Raw genomic sequence first — 15,905 nt, forward strand, 5'->3', positions numbered from 1 at the left:
AATGGTGTTTTTTTTTGATAGAATAAATAATTTTGTAGTCCTTCTCAAGCGAATCTCGCGACGGCGTAAATGTGTCACAATAACCATAGAGCCGGAAATGAAGAGTCATTTGACTTCTAATTTGATAACAGAAAGCATCTTTACTGCAAATAGTAATTCGTTTATTTAGACGTTAAAAAGTCATACAATATAGAGCTCCAGAAAAAGATAAAATTCTTCAAAGAAAGAAACCATGCTTATACTACAGTAGAGAGAGGACACAAGTCTCCTTGCATGCATTCGGAGTCAGACCTTCTTCTGGGTACAACGCGCTCGCACACTTCAAGAAAACCACAAGCGGACCATTTCGGCGACCAATACTTGGCAGGAAGTTGTTGGGGAGGGGGAGGACCAGCTCTGCCGTGTCTCCTCCATCCCAAAAGACCTCGCGTTCCTCCCCTTTGGGGAAGAATGCATTGACATTCAATACTATTTCCCAAACCCAGGAGAACCTCTGAAACACTTAGCCTCTGCAATGTAAAATGAAAATAAAACCAAAAGAAAACATCCGAATTGGTTGTAAATAAATTCCAAACACACCGTTACCACCACCTTGTTTACTGTTCCTCATGGCCCGTGGAGAAGACATTCCACCCGCCGCCATAAGTTGTGGTATGTTCAAACTTTTTCAAAACCACACACTATAGAAAACAGCGCCCCCACCCCCCTGAATTGACATTTTAGAACCGCATAAAAACCAATTCAAACACAAAGTATGCATTGCAATTACCACACTCAGGTTGTCAATGGGAGGAGCACTTTTTGGACACTCTCTATGAGTTACATGTTGGGAGAGAGGGATTCATTTGCCGGCTAATTGAGTTGGGTTTTGTCTTTGAAAGCGTCCTTGTGGGGTTGGGGCGTGTGTCACAGTTTATTTATGCGCAGGTCAGGTGTGCTGGTTTTTCCAAATTGCGGGTGACGCCCCGCTCGTCCTTCCATTGCCACCCTACTCCGTCTTCTGAAGCTCTCTGCTGGGCGGCGCACTCGGACTGCGAAGGCTTTTCTGCAGGACGTGCGCGTCCGCCGGCTCTATCCTCTTGTAGTAGTTCTTCTTAGTCTCGATGATCTCAAAGCCAAACTTCTGGTAGAAGTCGATGGCCGACTCGTTGCTGATCTGCACGTGACTGTCGGAACAGAAAAAAATCATTGCATTTTTCCAATGGCCATTCAAAGGGAAAACAAAGAGCACTCACAGGTAAATGTTGTCAAAAGTGCCATCCTTCTCGCAGATGTTGAGCACGTGGTTCAGCATCTTTGTACCTACAAGTGGCCAAAAATGATTTGAAGTCACAACTTTTATTGTTTAAAAAAAAAAAAAAAAAAGCGGAAAAAAAAGCTTTCCATTCCTTCCATCCATCCATCCATCCATCCATCCATCCATCCATCCATCCATCCATCCATTTGTGTGGCTCACCAATGCCAAGTCTCCGGTAGGGTGCGAGACAGCCTAGCGTCATGATATACAATCGCTTCTGGTTCTGAGAGTGGTCCACTCGGCAGCACACGGCCCCCACCGCGATGTCATTGAAGTATGCTGCCAGACAGGGGGACCCCGCTTTGATTTATCATCCTCTCGATGGGCTTGAAAGTACAGTTGCTGTATTTCGCACACAGTCATTTTGCGCCGTCGCTTACCGAGCTTGGCGAGCTCGCCCACCTCGAGCACGTCCTTGTAGAACTTGTCGTTGTAGCTGACGGGGAAGATGACCTGATTGAGGCGCTTCAGCTGCTTGATGTTGTGGGGCGTCACATCGCCCAGCTCGATCCGGCTACTGGAACAAGAGCAAAACGGTCAAAGGTTTGACTCAGTGTGTGTGTTGTGGGGTGTTTTTTTTTTTGGGTGGGGATGACACCAGCACAGGGCAGATACAAGCAACCACAGAAGAAGATTCTGACATTACGGTCATCTTAAAAGCAGTGAGTACTTTTGCTTTGTTGTCGTTTTAATATGAACTCTTCCTGTGGTCAAATAAATACTGTGCAACTTTGTTGTGAAAAATGATTTAGAAATGGGTGGGTTTTTTAAACTAACAATAGCTCTAGTGTGACTGCACACAACAGCCTTAGTGAACGTGCACCATTCTCTTTCACATAGTTCAACTGACAATGCAGGAGAAAGGTGAGGAAGAAACGGGCATCCGTCCATTTTCTATGGCGCTTGTTCTCATTATGGTGACGGGTGAGCTGGAGATAATCCCAGTTGACTGGTCTCCAGTCAGTCACAGGGACCTATTGACTAACAAGTCATCACGTTCACTGTTATGGCCATTTTAAAGTTTTCAGCTAAACTCAAATGCATGTTTTGGGATGTGGGAAGGAAGACATTGGTGCTTGTGGACATTTTGATCGTTTTCAATCAACTTAATGCATGTCAAAACAGCATGCCAAATCCACACAGCCAAGATTCGAACCCGCAACGTCAAAGCTGTAAGGCATCTGCAAAGTGAATCTCTTGACCCAAAAGGCACACTTGTCATCGCTGACATTTAGAGACTACATTACAAACTCCAAATTTAGCGGTTGACAGATGAATATGTTTGATTACACACCAAGCTAGTTCGGGTTCCACGTTTTTGCTGACTGAATTCAACAGACCACTTTACCCGCTGTCTAGTATAGGAGGGGAAAAACCGCTCACGTTAGTTCAATCTCGCGGGTAGCATCAACGGCACGCGTCCTACTCGCAACAGTTTGAAATCGGCGGGCAAACAGCGATGGCGTTCGGCCATCAACGGCGCTGTCGCGGGCTTCTTTTCATTTTTTTTAACCTCTGGCTCGGGTACCGAGTTTAAAAATAGCTTAGCCGGGCTAAGCTAAGCTACCTAGCTTGGCTAGCCTCGGCGTCTCCTCTCCCGGTGACAAAATGCAGTCGTTGAACAACTTCGTTCGCGGCATGAAAGCGGACACTCACCCTTTCATCGTAAACTGATATAATTGTCACCGAGTCTCGACGTTTAGCGTCGTAGCGGGCGGGCACGGGGAGATTTGACAGAGTTGGGGTCGGGGATGCCTTCCCGTTTTACTCTCCACATGTAGCTCGTTGCAATGGTTAGCTTAGCCGCCGCACCGCTTTCCACGATAGTGAGCAGACTGTCAACCCTGCAGCACGCATGCGCACTGTGGGCCAAATAGGGAGTAAGGCCTGATTTTGATCTGTCAGGATGTCCACTCAACTTTCGGTTTCTGTTGTCTATCTAGCTTTTTGTGTTATTTTGTGTTATTTAAAATGTGAAAAAATAAGGGGGAAAAAAAACATTGTTAGAAGTAACAAAACCGAAAGTAAAGGGGTCAACAACCCAATTTACCCTCTTAAACCCCCATTCTATCTTGTATATTTTAAATGGCTATTGTAATGAGGTTATAAACAGATAGATAAAACACCACCAAAGACAACAACCATTTATGAAGTAAAAGTGCGTGTTTCAATTCAACTGAGGGGTTAAAAAGAGCGCTGTAGTCAGTCATTTCCGGGGCGACTCCATTTTGGCTCAATCGTCATTGCACAGATCGCAGTCACAGTTGTAAGAGCCACCTCCTCGCATAAATATGTGCTCGATTTGGGCTAAACTACTTTCAAAGAGTCACTTGGTCTTTTGTTCAAATTACATTCTCGTAAAACATAGTATTCGTAGCGTAGAATTTGTTCGCATTTATTATTATTATCATCCAAAAATAACTAAGGAAATTGTTCATAGTGGTGTCTAATGATGCGACTATCTTCGTGCAGTTCCGGGGAGGATCCCAAATGGCGGCGCGCGCAGTGGCAGCTTCCGTCCAGTGAATGAAGTCAGCTGACCTCAGTCTGCTGCTGCTGTCACGCATCACATCGCGCATCGTTTTCTATCGAAGCAAGACAGCTAAATCGCCGTTTCGCAACTACACGGTGAGTCTCCTTTATTCTTACGACTGCTGATGTAGTTTAGACAGCGACGCGTAGGCTATTTCATTTAGAATTGCTTGTTGTTTGAAGACTAGTCACCCATTGCACCAAAATGCCGGGGACCCCGTTTTTTCTCTCAGGCCGAGACCGTCAGTGTTACCAAATAACCCTACGAATGTCATATTAACATCAAGTCTAGGCAACCCAATCTTATTTTGAAGGTTATTACATTGAGGCACACGGTTGCGCAAAACGAAGCAGAGGCGCCTAATATGGATGTCATCACAAGATTGGTTCAAAATCCTACGAATTAGCTGAGTTCAACGGGTTGACTTGTTTTAATTCACACCAGCATGTCTGGACTGTGCCGCTTACCTGCAACATTCTTAACACACACACACACACACACACTGTAGATTAAATGACATCAGGAAAACACACCACCAGCTGTACGTACACTATTTAATCGGAATACAGTGATGGCAAGCTATTATTAAATATGAACCAAATTAAAAATGGGGATTCCTAAGTTCCCCATTCACAGTCACAGTGTCCATGCACATTTTCCACTTCCTTATCCGGCCAATAAGTCATGTGCCACAGTCACATGATCAACAAGCATTATGTTTATGCTCACTGTCCTGATGTGGAATGCATGAAGGATTCAAATGGTGGGATCTTACACACGCACCCACAGAAAATGGCTTGTCAATATTTGCACGTCATTGTGTGCATCAAATGACTGAAGCAGTCAATCAAGCCACCTTATCTCTGCACTGTTTCATTTTCAAGTCTTCAAGCTGTTCCTTTTTGGTGATCGCTGCAGTTCCTTCAATGATTTACTGGTGGTGCTGTTTGATCATGTACATCCTCATTTCTTCCTCTTAGTAAGAAACCAGTGAAGATGGACACATCCAAGCTGCCCAAGATTCGAGATGAGGACCGAGAGAGTCAATTTGGATACGTGCACGGAGTCTCCGGACCAGGTTCATGCCATTTTGTGTATCGTTTGCATGATCTACTTACTTCCTAAAGTCTGGATTGTTGTTTAACGTGTGTGTGTGTGTGTGTGTGTGTGTGTGTGTGTGTGTTTTTTTCCCACTCTAGTGGTGACTGCGACCGCCATGGCGGGGGCAGCCATGTACGAGCTGGTGCGCGTTGGCCACAGCGAGCTGGTGGGAGAGATCATCCGGCTCGAAGGAGACATGGCCACCATCCAGGTCTATGAAGAGACATGTATCCTTGTTGGAAGCCAAATGTCAAGTGCTATACACTTTCTGGCCACCTGCTTAGATACTATTCACGCACAACAAGGAAGAATTTCTCGCTATTTTCCTGAACTAGTATCACAGCCGGCGTGTCCGTCGGCGACCCGGTGCTGCGTACCGGCAAGCCGCTCTCTGTGGAGCTAGGCCCGGGAATCATGGGCTCCATTTTCGACGGCATCCAGCGACCCCTGAAGGATATCAACGACCTCACGCAGAGCATCTACATCCCGAGAGGCGTCAACATCGGAGCCCTCAACAGAGACGCCAAGTGGGAGTTCTCGCCCGTCAAGAGTCTGCGGGTATGCATGCGGGCGTAAAAACCAAATCGGTAGATTTTCTCCAGCTGATACGGGGGTGTGTGCAAGACTTGATTTTATTCCTCCTTCTCTCTGTCAGGTTGGCAGTCACATCACAGGCGGAGACATCTACGGAATGGTCTACGAGAATTCCCTAATTAAGCACAAAATCATGCTGCCGCCCAAAAACAGAGGCACCGTAACCTACGTGGCGCCGCCGGGAAACTACGACCTCTCCGTGAGTGCCACGACTGACCGAATAAAACGGAACCTCAGTGACACGCTTTCTTCCAACTTCCCCCGTCAGGACGTGGTGATGGAGCTGGAGTTTGAAGGTGTGAAGGAGAAGTTCACCATGGTGCAGGTGTGGCCCGTCAGACAAGTCCGGCCCGTCACGGAGAAGCTGCCCGCCAATCACCCGCTGCTCACCGGACAGAGAGTCCTGGACGCCCTTTTCCCGTCAGCCCTTTTCGAATGTTTTCACCCCAGCGACTCGCAGCCAATGTCTGAATCTCTGGCTTGAACGGCAGGTGCGTGCAGGGAGGAACCACAGCCATTCCCGGCGCTTTCGGCTGCGGGAAGACGGTCATCTCCCAGTCGCTGTCCAAGTATTCCAACAGCGACGTCATCGTCTACGTCGGCTGCGGCGAGCGTGGCAACGAGATGTCCGAAGTGCTGCGAGACTTCCCCGAAGTGAGGAACATCAAATTCATCTCTCTTTGATGTTCATTTCTATCCCGATGGATCGAAGACTGAAACGGGACACCTTGTGTTCCCCCCACAGCTGACCATGGAAGTGGACGGCAAAACCGAAAGCATCATGAAAAGAACGGCGCTGGTGGCCAACACCTCCAACATGCCCGTCGCTGCCCGAGAAGCCTCCATCTACACGGGTACGTGCCGCCAGTTGTCATAAAGTGGCTTTTCTCGGAGTCTCGTGCGCTGAAGCCGTTTGGTTCTCGGCAGGAATCACGCTTTCCGAGTACTTCCGAGACATGGGCTACAACGTGAGCATGATGGCCGACTCCACCTCTCGCTGGGCCGAAGCTCTCAGGGAAATTTCGGGACGTCTGGCTGAGATGCCTGCTGGTAAGAGAGAGAACAATTTTATGGCATTAAGATTTGTTTGTCTGCCAGTAATAAAATGTGCAGATTCTATGAAATGGCCTCTAGGGGGAGCCCCTTGTGACTAAGTGCAAGTAAGTGTCGCGTTGCATCCCGCAGACAGCGGCTACCCGGCCTACCTGGGCGCCCGCCTGGCCTCCTTCTATGAGCGGGCCGGAAGAGTGAAGTGTCTGGGCAACCCCGAGAGGGAAGGCAGCGTCAGCATCGTCGGAGCGTGAGTAAAGAAAGAAAAGAAATGCTTTAGAATCCATCCTTGATTAAAATGTGTTTTGTTTCTAGTGTCTCGCCCCCCGGTGGTGACTTTTCTGATCCAGTTACCTCAGCCACACTCGGTATTGTTCAGGTAACAAGTCATCCGCATTCGATGGCGTCTACTCCGCGACGCGCCGTTTCTTGACGTGCTATCTTCTGGTGTCAGGTGTTCTGGGGTCTGGACAAGAAGCTGGCTCAGAGGAAACACTTCCCCTCAGTCAACTGGCTTATCAGCTACAGCAAATACACCCGGGCCCTGGACGAGTACTACGACAAGCACTTTGCCGAGTTTGTGCCGCTGCGCACAAAGGCCAAGGAGATCCTGCAGGAGGAGGAGGACCTGGCCGAGATCGTGCAGCTTGTCGGGAAGGTGAATTGCCGACGTTGCCGTTTTGAAACGGGAGTCGCTGATGACGAGATGATTGATGACTTGTCCGGCAGGCGTCACTGGCGGAAACAGACAAGATCACCCTGGAAGTGGCCAAGTTGATTAAAGATGACTTCCTGCAGCAGAACGGCTACACGCCTTACGACAGGTCCCGTTCTCTTTTTGTTTTGATTTTTCAACCCACGGATAAGTGACGCACGCGTGCCTTTCTACAGGTTCTGTCCCTTCTACAAGACGGTGGGCATCCTGTCCAACATGATTGCGTTCTACGACATGGCGCGCCACGCGGTGGAAACCACGGCGCAGAGTGACAACAAGATCACCTGGGCCATGATCCGCGAGCACCTGGGAGAAATCCTCTACAGGATCAGCTCCATGAAATTTAAGGTTGCTGCTTTGATTGTTTTTTGTCACGTTGATACAACTGTTGTTTACTTGAGCGTATTTTTTTCACTTCATACATCACAAGCTTTCTGTTTGGCCAATGCAGGATCCAATGAAGGACGGCGAGGCCAAGATAAAGGGCGAGTACGCACAGCTGCTGGAAGACATGCAGAACGCCTTCCGCACTCTGGAAGAATAGACTTTTTCTTTTTTTCTGGTCTCCATCACATTCCACCTTTTGTGCTTCCCTGTTGTGTGTGTGTGTGTGTGTGTGTGTGTGTGTGTGTGTGTGTGTGTGTGTGTGTGTGTGTGTGTGTGTGTGTGTGTGTGTGCAACTTCATATGGAGGTCAAAGAGAAATGATGTACTGTATTTGTGATTGTTTGATGCCTCAAGTCGGCGCACTCTGGATCCTCTGCATGATTTTGAATTATTGGGTGGCCATTTTGTTGACATCATCATTGTGTGTGTGTGTGTGTGTGTGTGTGTGTGTGTGTGTGTGTGTGTGTGTGTGTGTGTGTGTGTGTGTGTGTGTGTGTGTGTGTGTGTGTGTGTGTGCGTGTGCGCGCGCGCGTGTGTGTGTGTGGTTGCTCTTCCATTGTAAGCAAGTCACACACTATCATCTCTGTACAGAAGAACTATGAACAGAATACGTAAGCGAGAGGAGTCTATTTATTGCAACATTTTTGACGTAACTGTGTCGTTTTGTTTTGCGCTTGTGCGCGCGTTTGTGTCGTGTACCTCTGCCACGCGGATGTCGGTACGAGTCGGACGGCTCCCGAGCGATTAAACGTGCGGCTTTGAAAACAAACAAAAAATCTAGTGTTTGCCTTTGTTGCTGTTTGACCGGTTTCTCTGCATGTCTCGCACAGTTTTGAAAAGTGACCTTTATGTGTCATGCAGGGGATCAGGAAGTCTTGATATTGTTTTGTGTTAGGAACATTTTAGCAGGCTTTACAATCGCAATGTAGACCTGATCACATGCATTCAGGGATTTGCTATAGCCCACGCCCCTCAGGTTTGAACACCCCCATTTGTTCAAAATGGATTCCTCCATTAGTGCCTCCACTTAAAGGTGTGAACTTCACCTGCAGACCAAACAAAACCTTTTTCAATCAATCGCCAGAACCTGCAAGCACAAGGAAATACGACTATATTAAAGAGTGCGTGTTAGTCTTGTCACGCCATCCTGGGTCCATACCGAGTCAGGTAAGGTGTGAATTTTTGACGAGTCGTCACGGTGCCTTTAATCGCAGCACTTTGTGGGGAGTTAAGATCCACGTGAAGTGATAAAGTCGTCTTTCAACATCAAGACTGATAAAGACGTGTTATTGTTTCATTCTACACTGAAAAAACAAAACAAAAACCGGTTTCGGCCAAACCTAATTACCAATGCACTAAATGTACTAAAAACTCATTTAGAAGAATATCGCTAGTCTTTTTAAGCTAATTATTTGTTCACCGACGATGTGAACGTATTGTAATATCTTACAGTGAAATAAATATTTGTATGAAAAAACCTTTTAAAACAATTGCATAACAAGCGGACAAAGTATAAAATTGCCTCATCACTTGTTGCTAGGTAGAATTGATGGGACAAAATAGTTCGCTAAAATATATCAAATTCTAGGACTACTTAGTATCACCCTACCAGAGCGCAATCTACTGGATATGGCACTCCTATACTTGCTCCAAAGACAAAATGGTTAATCGTGTCATGGTTAATTTGTGAGTCTGTACATGCGTGTTTGTGTGTTTTTCCATGCAGCCAAACCAGTTGGGCTGCAGTTCTAATGAGTTCCCTCAGGGCCCTGTACAATGTTTGATGACATTCACTTTAGAACTCATTAGAGAGAGGTGTCCAAGTCCTCCTTCTACTCGGTGTCAAAACAAAAAGCTCCTACAACTCATAGGATAACGCTCCAAAAAGTTTTTGGGGTTGATTCTTTTGTACGGGCACAGCACGCCAGAGCACATGGACCAGCTATCCAACTGGTCTGGTGCGGGAGATGATATCACGGACGAGACTGCGTCACTGATAGAGGAGGAGGCCTCTATCATTGAAGATGATGAGGTAATAATACATATTTTTCAGTCGGTTCAAACTTTGTAAATGTTATGAATTAAAGGGGAAATTATATGGTATGAAAATTACAGTATTTATGTTGGCTCACACTATGATCAAGAGTGGCAAAAAAAAAAAAAAAAAAACTAAAAAATGTTTGACCTTTTTACTTAGTCTGTTGTTGATTCCATAATGGTAACATTAAGCATGTCAATGATGTTTTGTATTGTTTCTTAGTTTTAAGCTAAATGTAGTTTTGTAAAGCAAAGCCTTGTTGTTTTGTTGTCATGGCAACAAAAGCCATACTGTCCTGGCAATAGTGGGGTGAGGAATCAATGGGTGCCCTCAAGAAGACAGTGAAACAAAGTCTCATGTAGGTCGTGATCCTTATGATAAAAGACTTTCTTCAAATGTGAAAAGACTGCAAAATGTTGTCTTTCAGAGCTCAGACAACCAGACAAACTGCACTCGGTCTGTACCTCAAGTGCCTACCTACAAACAGAGACGAGATGAGTTCCGGAGGTTATTCAAAGAAGTTGCCAGCTCAGAAATACTCCTGCTAGGTGAGTGGCATGGAGGCATTTCCCAGACATCCCAAATATCGCTTAGAATTAGGCGTTTTTTGTCCCTTTCATTGTTTGCGTGCGTATTCTTCCTCAGACTACCCGTGCGCTCTCCACCGAGACGCGGGCCTCCTCCTGCAGGGACGCCTCTACCTCACCCAAAATTGTCTATGTTTCTGCAGCAATTTCTTCGGACGCACTAAGGTAACACGACGCCAGGGTAGGGCAGAATGTCGTATTTTGACAAGAGTTTCCCTGCATCGTGTGCAGATTAGCCTGGCCCTCAAAGACATCAGCCACATGAGCAGGGAGAAAACAGCGCGCCTAATCCCTAACGCCATCGAGATCTGCAGCAGTAAAGAAAAGGTGTGACAGGACAAAATGATCAGGCGCACCATTTGTGATTTGGTGTTCACCTTTCCCTTCCTTCCCCTCTCACACACACACACACACACACACACACACACGCAGCTCTTCTTCACTTCCTTTGCCTCGAGAGAGAAGAGTTTCACCGGGGTTTTCCGCCTGTGGCAGAATGCGCTGCTGGACAAGGTAAAGCCCACTACAGCTATTGGCATCATTTTTATTGTACTGGTGGGAAACAACAACAATGCTGGCCAACGGGGCACTGAGGGCAGCAACTCAATTGAGTCTCCAACTTAATGCGGGAAAAAAATGCAGCCAGTGATTTTCTCAAAGAACTCTCGGTGCTTATTTATATCCCGAGTTGTCACCTTAGATGACATTCATGCTATCAAAGCCTTTTATTTTTCCAAATGAAATCCATAGAGCGACATGCCATGTGACTTTACCCTGACAGATATAACCAGCGGCACTTATCTTATCGGCCCAAAGTCCGAATGAGATGGATCCAGCTGGAGTCGCGCTGGGTTTGAGGTTATTGGCTGTTGTTATGTGAAACATTGAACCCACAATGGCTCTTCACTTGGTTGCTGATGGAGCCAAAGAAGGCTTCCTCATTTAAAGCCATAGAATTCTTGATTGTTTTTTGAATAACTATGTTCATTTACGACTGGGTCAGCTGCATTTGATCCTGCAATGAAGTGAGCTTCCATACATTTCCAATTTATTATGCTGGATTAGCGTGTTTGCCTGCCCACATAGGGATTTGAAAAGTTCATTGACCTTAAAAAGTGGGGATCAGGGTGGGGTCAGTGCTCTTGAGAAACTTTAAATGGCGATTTAAAAATATATCTTTTTATTTTTTTTGTCGCGGAAGCAAACGCATTTTTTTTTTTTTTTTTGGGTTGGAAGCAAGTGAAGTAGGCGGTGCGCCTTCACTTCCGGGAGGAAGAGCAAGTGTTGTTGCTTTTTTTTTTTTAATGTCACCTCACACTTTGACCGCCCGTTGAGCAAGCCGGACGTGGTGAAAATGACCTCCAGCAAGTAAGCCTTTTGAAAAAGCGCTTGGTTCTCACAACAACGAACAACTCTTTGAGACCGGCGTTCACGAGAATGATGCGTTTAAAGTACAGCTTCGATTGAGAGATCTTTGAGAGTTGACACTTGTGTTTTGGTCTAAAAGGTGCGGAAATGTTAAGCGACCAGCAGTCACACTCGCATGCCTTGAAATTCTTCGAAACGAAGAGCAAAATTGCGCTTTATTCTCACAACGAACAACTATTTTGGCTTAAATGCGGGCAGACCCGCGTTCACGCGAATGTGTCATGATGCGTTTAAAGTACAGCTTCGACTGCGAGATTTTTGAAAGTTGACACTTGTGTTTTGCTCTAGAAATGTTCAATCACAACCAGTAACACTCATGTCTTAGAAATTCTTTGAAACGAAGAGCAAAATTGCAAGATTGTTATCCATATTCCAAAAAGTATGTGTAAAATGCCAAGAAGCAAGTGTGAGCGATGCCTTCAAATGCCTACAAAATATCGGAATCCTTACTTTTTTCAATTCTGAAAGACAAATGCGTTTCTGTATCCAAAAAAGGCAAATAGTGAAACATGGGAATATGATCTACTTTAGCACTCACTATTCAATGACTGTAATCCCAAATGACTATTAGGAATTTTACACGCTATGAACCAGTTATCTTCGACTTTCTGCCACTTTCCAAAATAATCGACTAACAGACTTTTGTCCGCTACTAGACGCTGACCAAAGAAGAGGGCTGGCAGATGGTCAGGCAGCACTATGGAAATGAGCTGGGCCTGAGCCATGAAGAGATGGAGAGCACACACTTTTCTGCAGACTTAAGCATGCACAGGAGGTGAGTGCAGGCAAATATTTCCTTTCGCTTGTCTCAAATCTTACCTCTAGGTTATTGTTATCGCTAATGACTTTGCGTCCGTCTGCAAGGCACGAGGGCGACGAGGGCTATCTTGTAAAGTTTGAGAGGACGTCCTCCGGGCGTATGCGAGCAGACCTGCCGTCTTTTGAAAATGATGAAGTCTCCTCTGCAAGTTCACAGAAGTCTCCTTTCGAGGTAGTTGAGCGATGGTGCCCAATTTTTTTTTCAACCCCGCGCTAACGTTTTGCGGCCTTGTCGAGCAGGAGGAGCGCCGTGTCTCCCTGCCTCTGCGCCGCAGTCCCGTTGCGCTCATGGAGCGCTTGGAACATGAATCTGTCGCTAGTTCTTTGCCGCCTTCTTTGGAAGAACCAGGCGCTGTGTCTCAGGAGAGCGGATCGGAGAGTGTGGAAGAAGGTAAGGAAGATACAAGCGAGGAGCTCGCCTTGACTGTGGCTCGTCTTTTTTTTGTTTTGTTTTTTACAGACAGACAGACAGACAGACAGACAGCTGTGCCGGGTTATTTCTAGATGAGGAGGAAAAAAAAAAGACTTCATATTTTTTATTTAATTCATTATTGTAATCATGATCTAAAAAATTTGTATATTTTTATTCTATTTGTGGTGAAATAACTTCCTGTCCCTCCTCAGCCGAGGAGCGAATCGGGCTGCTGAAGGAGCAGGGTCGGCTGAACCTCAACAAGGTCTTCCACATGAGCGCCAGCCGAATGTTCGACCTTCTCTTCACAGAGTCCAAATTCATCCACCGCTTCATGAACGTGCGCAAGATAACCAGTGAGTGGTCCCCGACCCCAGCCCACCCCACCCCATGCTGCGTTCCCACCTGGCAAAATCGCTGCTGTGCCCAGATCCGAGTTTTGAAGCGTGGCAAAAAGATCCCGGCGGGGACATGAAGAGGACCCTGAACTACACCATCACCATCAGTAACCCTCTGATTGGCAAATTCTCCACGGCGACCGAGAACCAGGTGTGTTAGTCACTTTTCAGGCGGGATTCTGTGGCTACTTGGTTACACAAATAGCTTGTTTTTTTTGGGGTGACGAACGATTCCGTTCGCTCGTCAGACGCTCTACAAAGAATCTCGAGACGGCCAGTATTACCAGGTGGACTCGGAAGTGTACACGCACGACGTGCCCTACCACGACTACTTCTACACGCAGAATCGCTACTTCATTAAACGCCACACCAAGCACAAGTGTCGACTCAAGTAAGACTTTTTAGGAGGGAGCGTCGCAGCGAGTTACCGTAAGATATTTGAAATTTGTGCCGCTAGGGTGTACACGTACGTCAAGTACAGGAAGCAGCCGTGGGGCCTGGTCAAGTCCTTCATCACCAAGAACTCCTGGAGCGGCATTGAAGATTATTTCAAACAGCTGGGTGAGTCAAACTTAGTTCATTCTTTCATTTTAGTTTTAAACAAAAAAAAGGGCCAATTGGTCAAGGGTAGACATTTTTGCACCTCTTAACTCGTGTTAGTCAACTTCCGCATGGCTCTCCAGAGGCGGAGCTTCTGGCGGAGGAGGCCGAGATCAACCAGGGACCGGCGGAGGCCGGCGGAGGGCGGCGGAGACGGCGGACGTTCAGCCGGACCATGCTGGAGCACATGAAGCCCAAAAATCTTTTCGGCCAACCACACGACGAGCATGGCGACGGTAACGTTGGTCGGACATCTTTGTCATGTCAATGGAGCGCTGCTTTAGCTCATCTGTTTTGTCATTTAAACAATGCAGTTTTGCTTACCTTACGGGATTAGAGAAATGGCCTTCATTTAAGGAAATACAGTATGTTTATTTGTTTGGAAAGAGGCAAAAAAATCACCCCCCTAATCACTAGAATGCACTCTCACATGAGAACTGTTCAAGGCGCATTATTGACGAGTGGAAAATATGCGGCGTGGATGTGTTCAATCAACAACATAAGCGATTTTGTGCAAAGGACCGCCGCCGGCGTTATGTCCGAAACGCTCTGTAATTATCTTTCACTTTTTGTTCTTGTCGTTCAGGCTCGGGTGAGATGAGCGCCCCGCGCAGATGGAACATCACGGCCATCGTTGCTGCCTTGAGTGTGATGTAAGACGACAGTGATTGCAATTCTTCCTGTGTTGTTTCCTCTTCTTTTAATTGCTGCTGCAAGTCAGGACATGTTGCGCGCACACCAAGCACAACAGTGCCGTCAAATGAGATCCAACTGAAATGGAGTTTGTTCTTACAGCTCTTCTAGTGAGTCTTAATAGAAAAATGAAGCATTTTCATTTGGGAGTAGGACTTTGGTAAACATGTCTACATCAAAAAAAGGTCGTCAAGTGTCGGCGCTCGGCTCTTGTTACGTTTCAGTCTTCTGATCCTGACGGTACTAAACGTGGGCTTATTCATCAAGTTATGGGCCATGGAGGACGTGGCCCACCGCATGTACCTGACCACAAAACATCGGCTGAGGGAGAAGACCGAGGCCAGGTTTGCTTCGCCATTCCTCCGCAACTGACTCCACCTCGTGCATGTTACGACGCGGCTCTGTGTGGTGAACAGCGTGGCGCCAGAGTACGCTTCCAGGCAGGGTCCAGCGTTCAGAAGCAGAGAAGAGGCGCAGCTGCTCAGAACCGTGCTGCAGGACTCTATTAACCTTCTCGAGCAGGTGGCTATACTTCATAACATATATTTATAGTTCCATGCTTAAATGTAACGAGTCCAGACCTTTCTTCGCAGCTTCGACGTACTCTGGTGCTGCTGCAGCAGAACTTTGCATCTGCCAATCAAACAGTGTGACAGGGTCAACCTCACCCTGTTTTTCTTGCTCTTGACTGACCTCTTGAACTGTGCCTTTAGTGTGAGTCGCACACAAAAAACAAATGTTCATACTTCATCTTTTTGTTTTATCCAAAAAGTGAATCCTTTTTTAATGACGTTGTTGTTTGCACATTTTTAATCTTATTTGCCTAAGGGCTTTGAGCCTGGGATGTGTTTTTAGAAATGTCTTGAAATAAATAGGATCAGTCAAGTCTTATTTTTAGATTTCCCCTTTTAGGCCCCTCCGACACACACACACACACACACACACACACACATTCACCCTGCTGTTTCGTTGAATGTATTTATGTACACTTCACAAAACTCTTGAATCTTGTTGTAAATGCATGTTTCCTGACCACTGTTGTGCATAAATGTTAAGTTTCATGTTTACATTGATGCCATCACTGTTCTATTTTGGCCACTTGGGTGAACTTATTTCCCCCCCCCCCCCCATCAATAAACTGTGATTCTTCAAATCAAAGCTGCAGTGATTTTATTTTTTTATAAAGTCAAGACAAGGGAAATATATTATTTAAATGTAAATTACTTCAGGAAAAACATCCTAATTATACAAAAA

At 46.3% G+C, this 15,905-nt stretch overlaps 3 protein-coding genes across 8 annotated transcripts; 2 read left to right on the plus strand and 1 right to left on the minus strand.

The window, feature by feature from the left end:
- Positions 1-120: 120 nt before the first annotated feature.
- On the minus strand, positions 121-3,301 carry naa50 (N-alpha-acetyltransferase 50, NatE catalytic subunit). 2 transcript variants are annotated; one of them, XM_085938572.1, is made up of 5 exons: positions 2,954-3,301; positions 1,678-1,811; positions 1,457-1,576; positions 1,236-1,302; positions 121-1,166 (listed from the first exon to the last, which is right to left on the minus strand). In XM_085938572.1, the coding sequence occupies exons 1-5, from the start codon at positions 2,959-2,961 to the stop codon at positions 989-991; spliced, it is 507 nt and encodes a 168-aa protein (XP_085794698.1). In that variant the 5' UTR covers positions 2,962-3,301; the 3' UTR covers positions 121-988. The 2 variants fall into 2 exon arrangements, with proteins under 2 accessions (XP_085794698.1, XP_085794697.1); XM_085938571.1 differs by having other exon boundaries at positions 1,678-1,814; positions 2,954-3,261.
- atp6v1ab (ATPase H+ transporting V1 subunit Ab) lies at positions 3,007-8,452 on the plus strand. 2 transcript variants are annotated; one of them, XM_085938570.1, is made up of 15 exons: positions 3,007-3,925; positions 4,815-4,908; positions 5,030-5,158; positions 5,275-5,489; positions 5,587-5,724; positions 5,794-5,945; positions 6,017-6,179; positions 6,271-6,379; positions 6,453-6,575; positions 6,711-6,825; positions 6,891-6,954; positions 7,030-7,233; positions 7,305-7,399; positions 7,467-7,638; positions 7,742-8,452. In XM_085938570.1, the coding sequence occupies exons 1-15, from the start codon at positions 3,824-3,826 to the stop codon at positions 7,832-7,834; spliced, it is 1,968 nt and encodes a 655-aa protein (XP_085794696.1). In that variant the 5' UTR covers positions 3,007-3,823; the 3' UTR covers positions 7,835-8,452. The 2 variants fall into 2 exon arrangements, with proteins under 2 accessions (XP_085794696.1, XP_085794694.1); XM_085938568.1 differs by having other exon boundaries at positions 3,015-3,925; positions 4,811-4,908.
- Positions 8,453-8,659: 207 nt separating this feature from the next.
- Positions 8,660-15,809, plus strand: gramd1c (GRAM domain containing 1c). Of its 4 annotated transcripts, none has more exons than XM_085938564.1 (18): positions 8,660-8,843; positions 9,403-9,708; positions 10,142-10,262; positions 10,360-10,466; positions 10,533-10,628; positions 10,734-10,814; positions 12,386-12,504; positions 12,594-12,720; positions 12,789-12,939; positions 13,173-13,316; positions 13,391-13,509; positions 13,607-13,749; positions 13,816-13,919; positions 14,042-14,194; positions 14,545-14,611; positions 14,876-14,995; positions 15,068-15,173; positions 15,245-15,809. In XM_085938564.1, the coding sequence occupies exons 2-18, from the start codon at positions 9,610-9,612 to the stop codon at positions 15,302-15,304; spliced, it is 1,917 nt and encodes a 638-aa protein (XP_085794690.1). In that variant the 5' UTR covers positions 8,660-8,843; positions 9,403-9,609; the 3' UTR covers positions 15,305-15,809. The 4 variants fall into 4 exon arrangements, with proteins under 4 accessions (XP_085794690.1, XP_085794691.1, XP_085794692.1 ...); XM_085938565.1 differs by having other exon boundaries at positions 9,597-9,708; XM_085938566.1 differs by lacking the exons at positions 8,660-8,843; positions 15,068-15,173; positions 15,245-15,809 and having other exon boundaries at positions 9,543-9,708; positions 14,919-14,995.
- The last annotated feature ends 96 nt before the right edge of the window (positions 15,810-15,905 follow it).

The sequence above is a fragment of the Syngnathus leptorhynchus genome, chromosome 19 (assembly GCF_054491065.1).
Source record: "Syngnathus leptorhynchus isolate UIUO chromosome 19, UIUO_Slep, whole genome shotgun sequence".
NCBI classification, from domain to species: Eukaryota; Metazoa; Chordata; class Actinopteri; order Syngnathiformes; family Syngnathidae; genus Syngnathus; species Syngnathus leptorhynchus.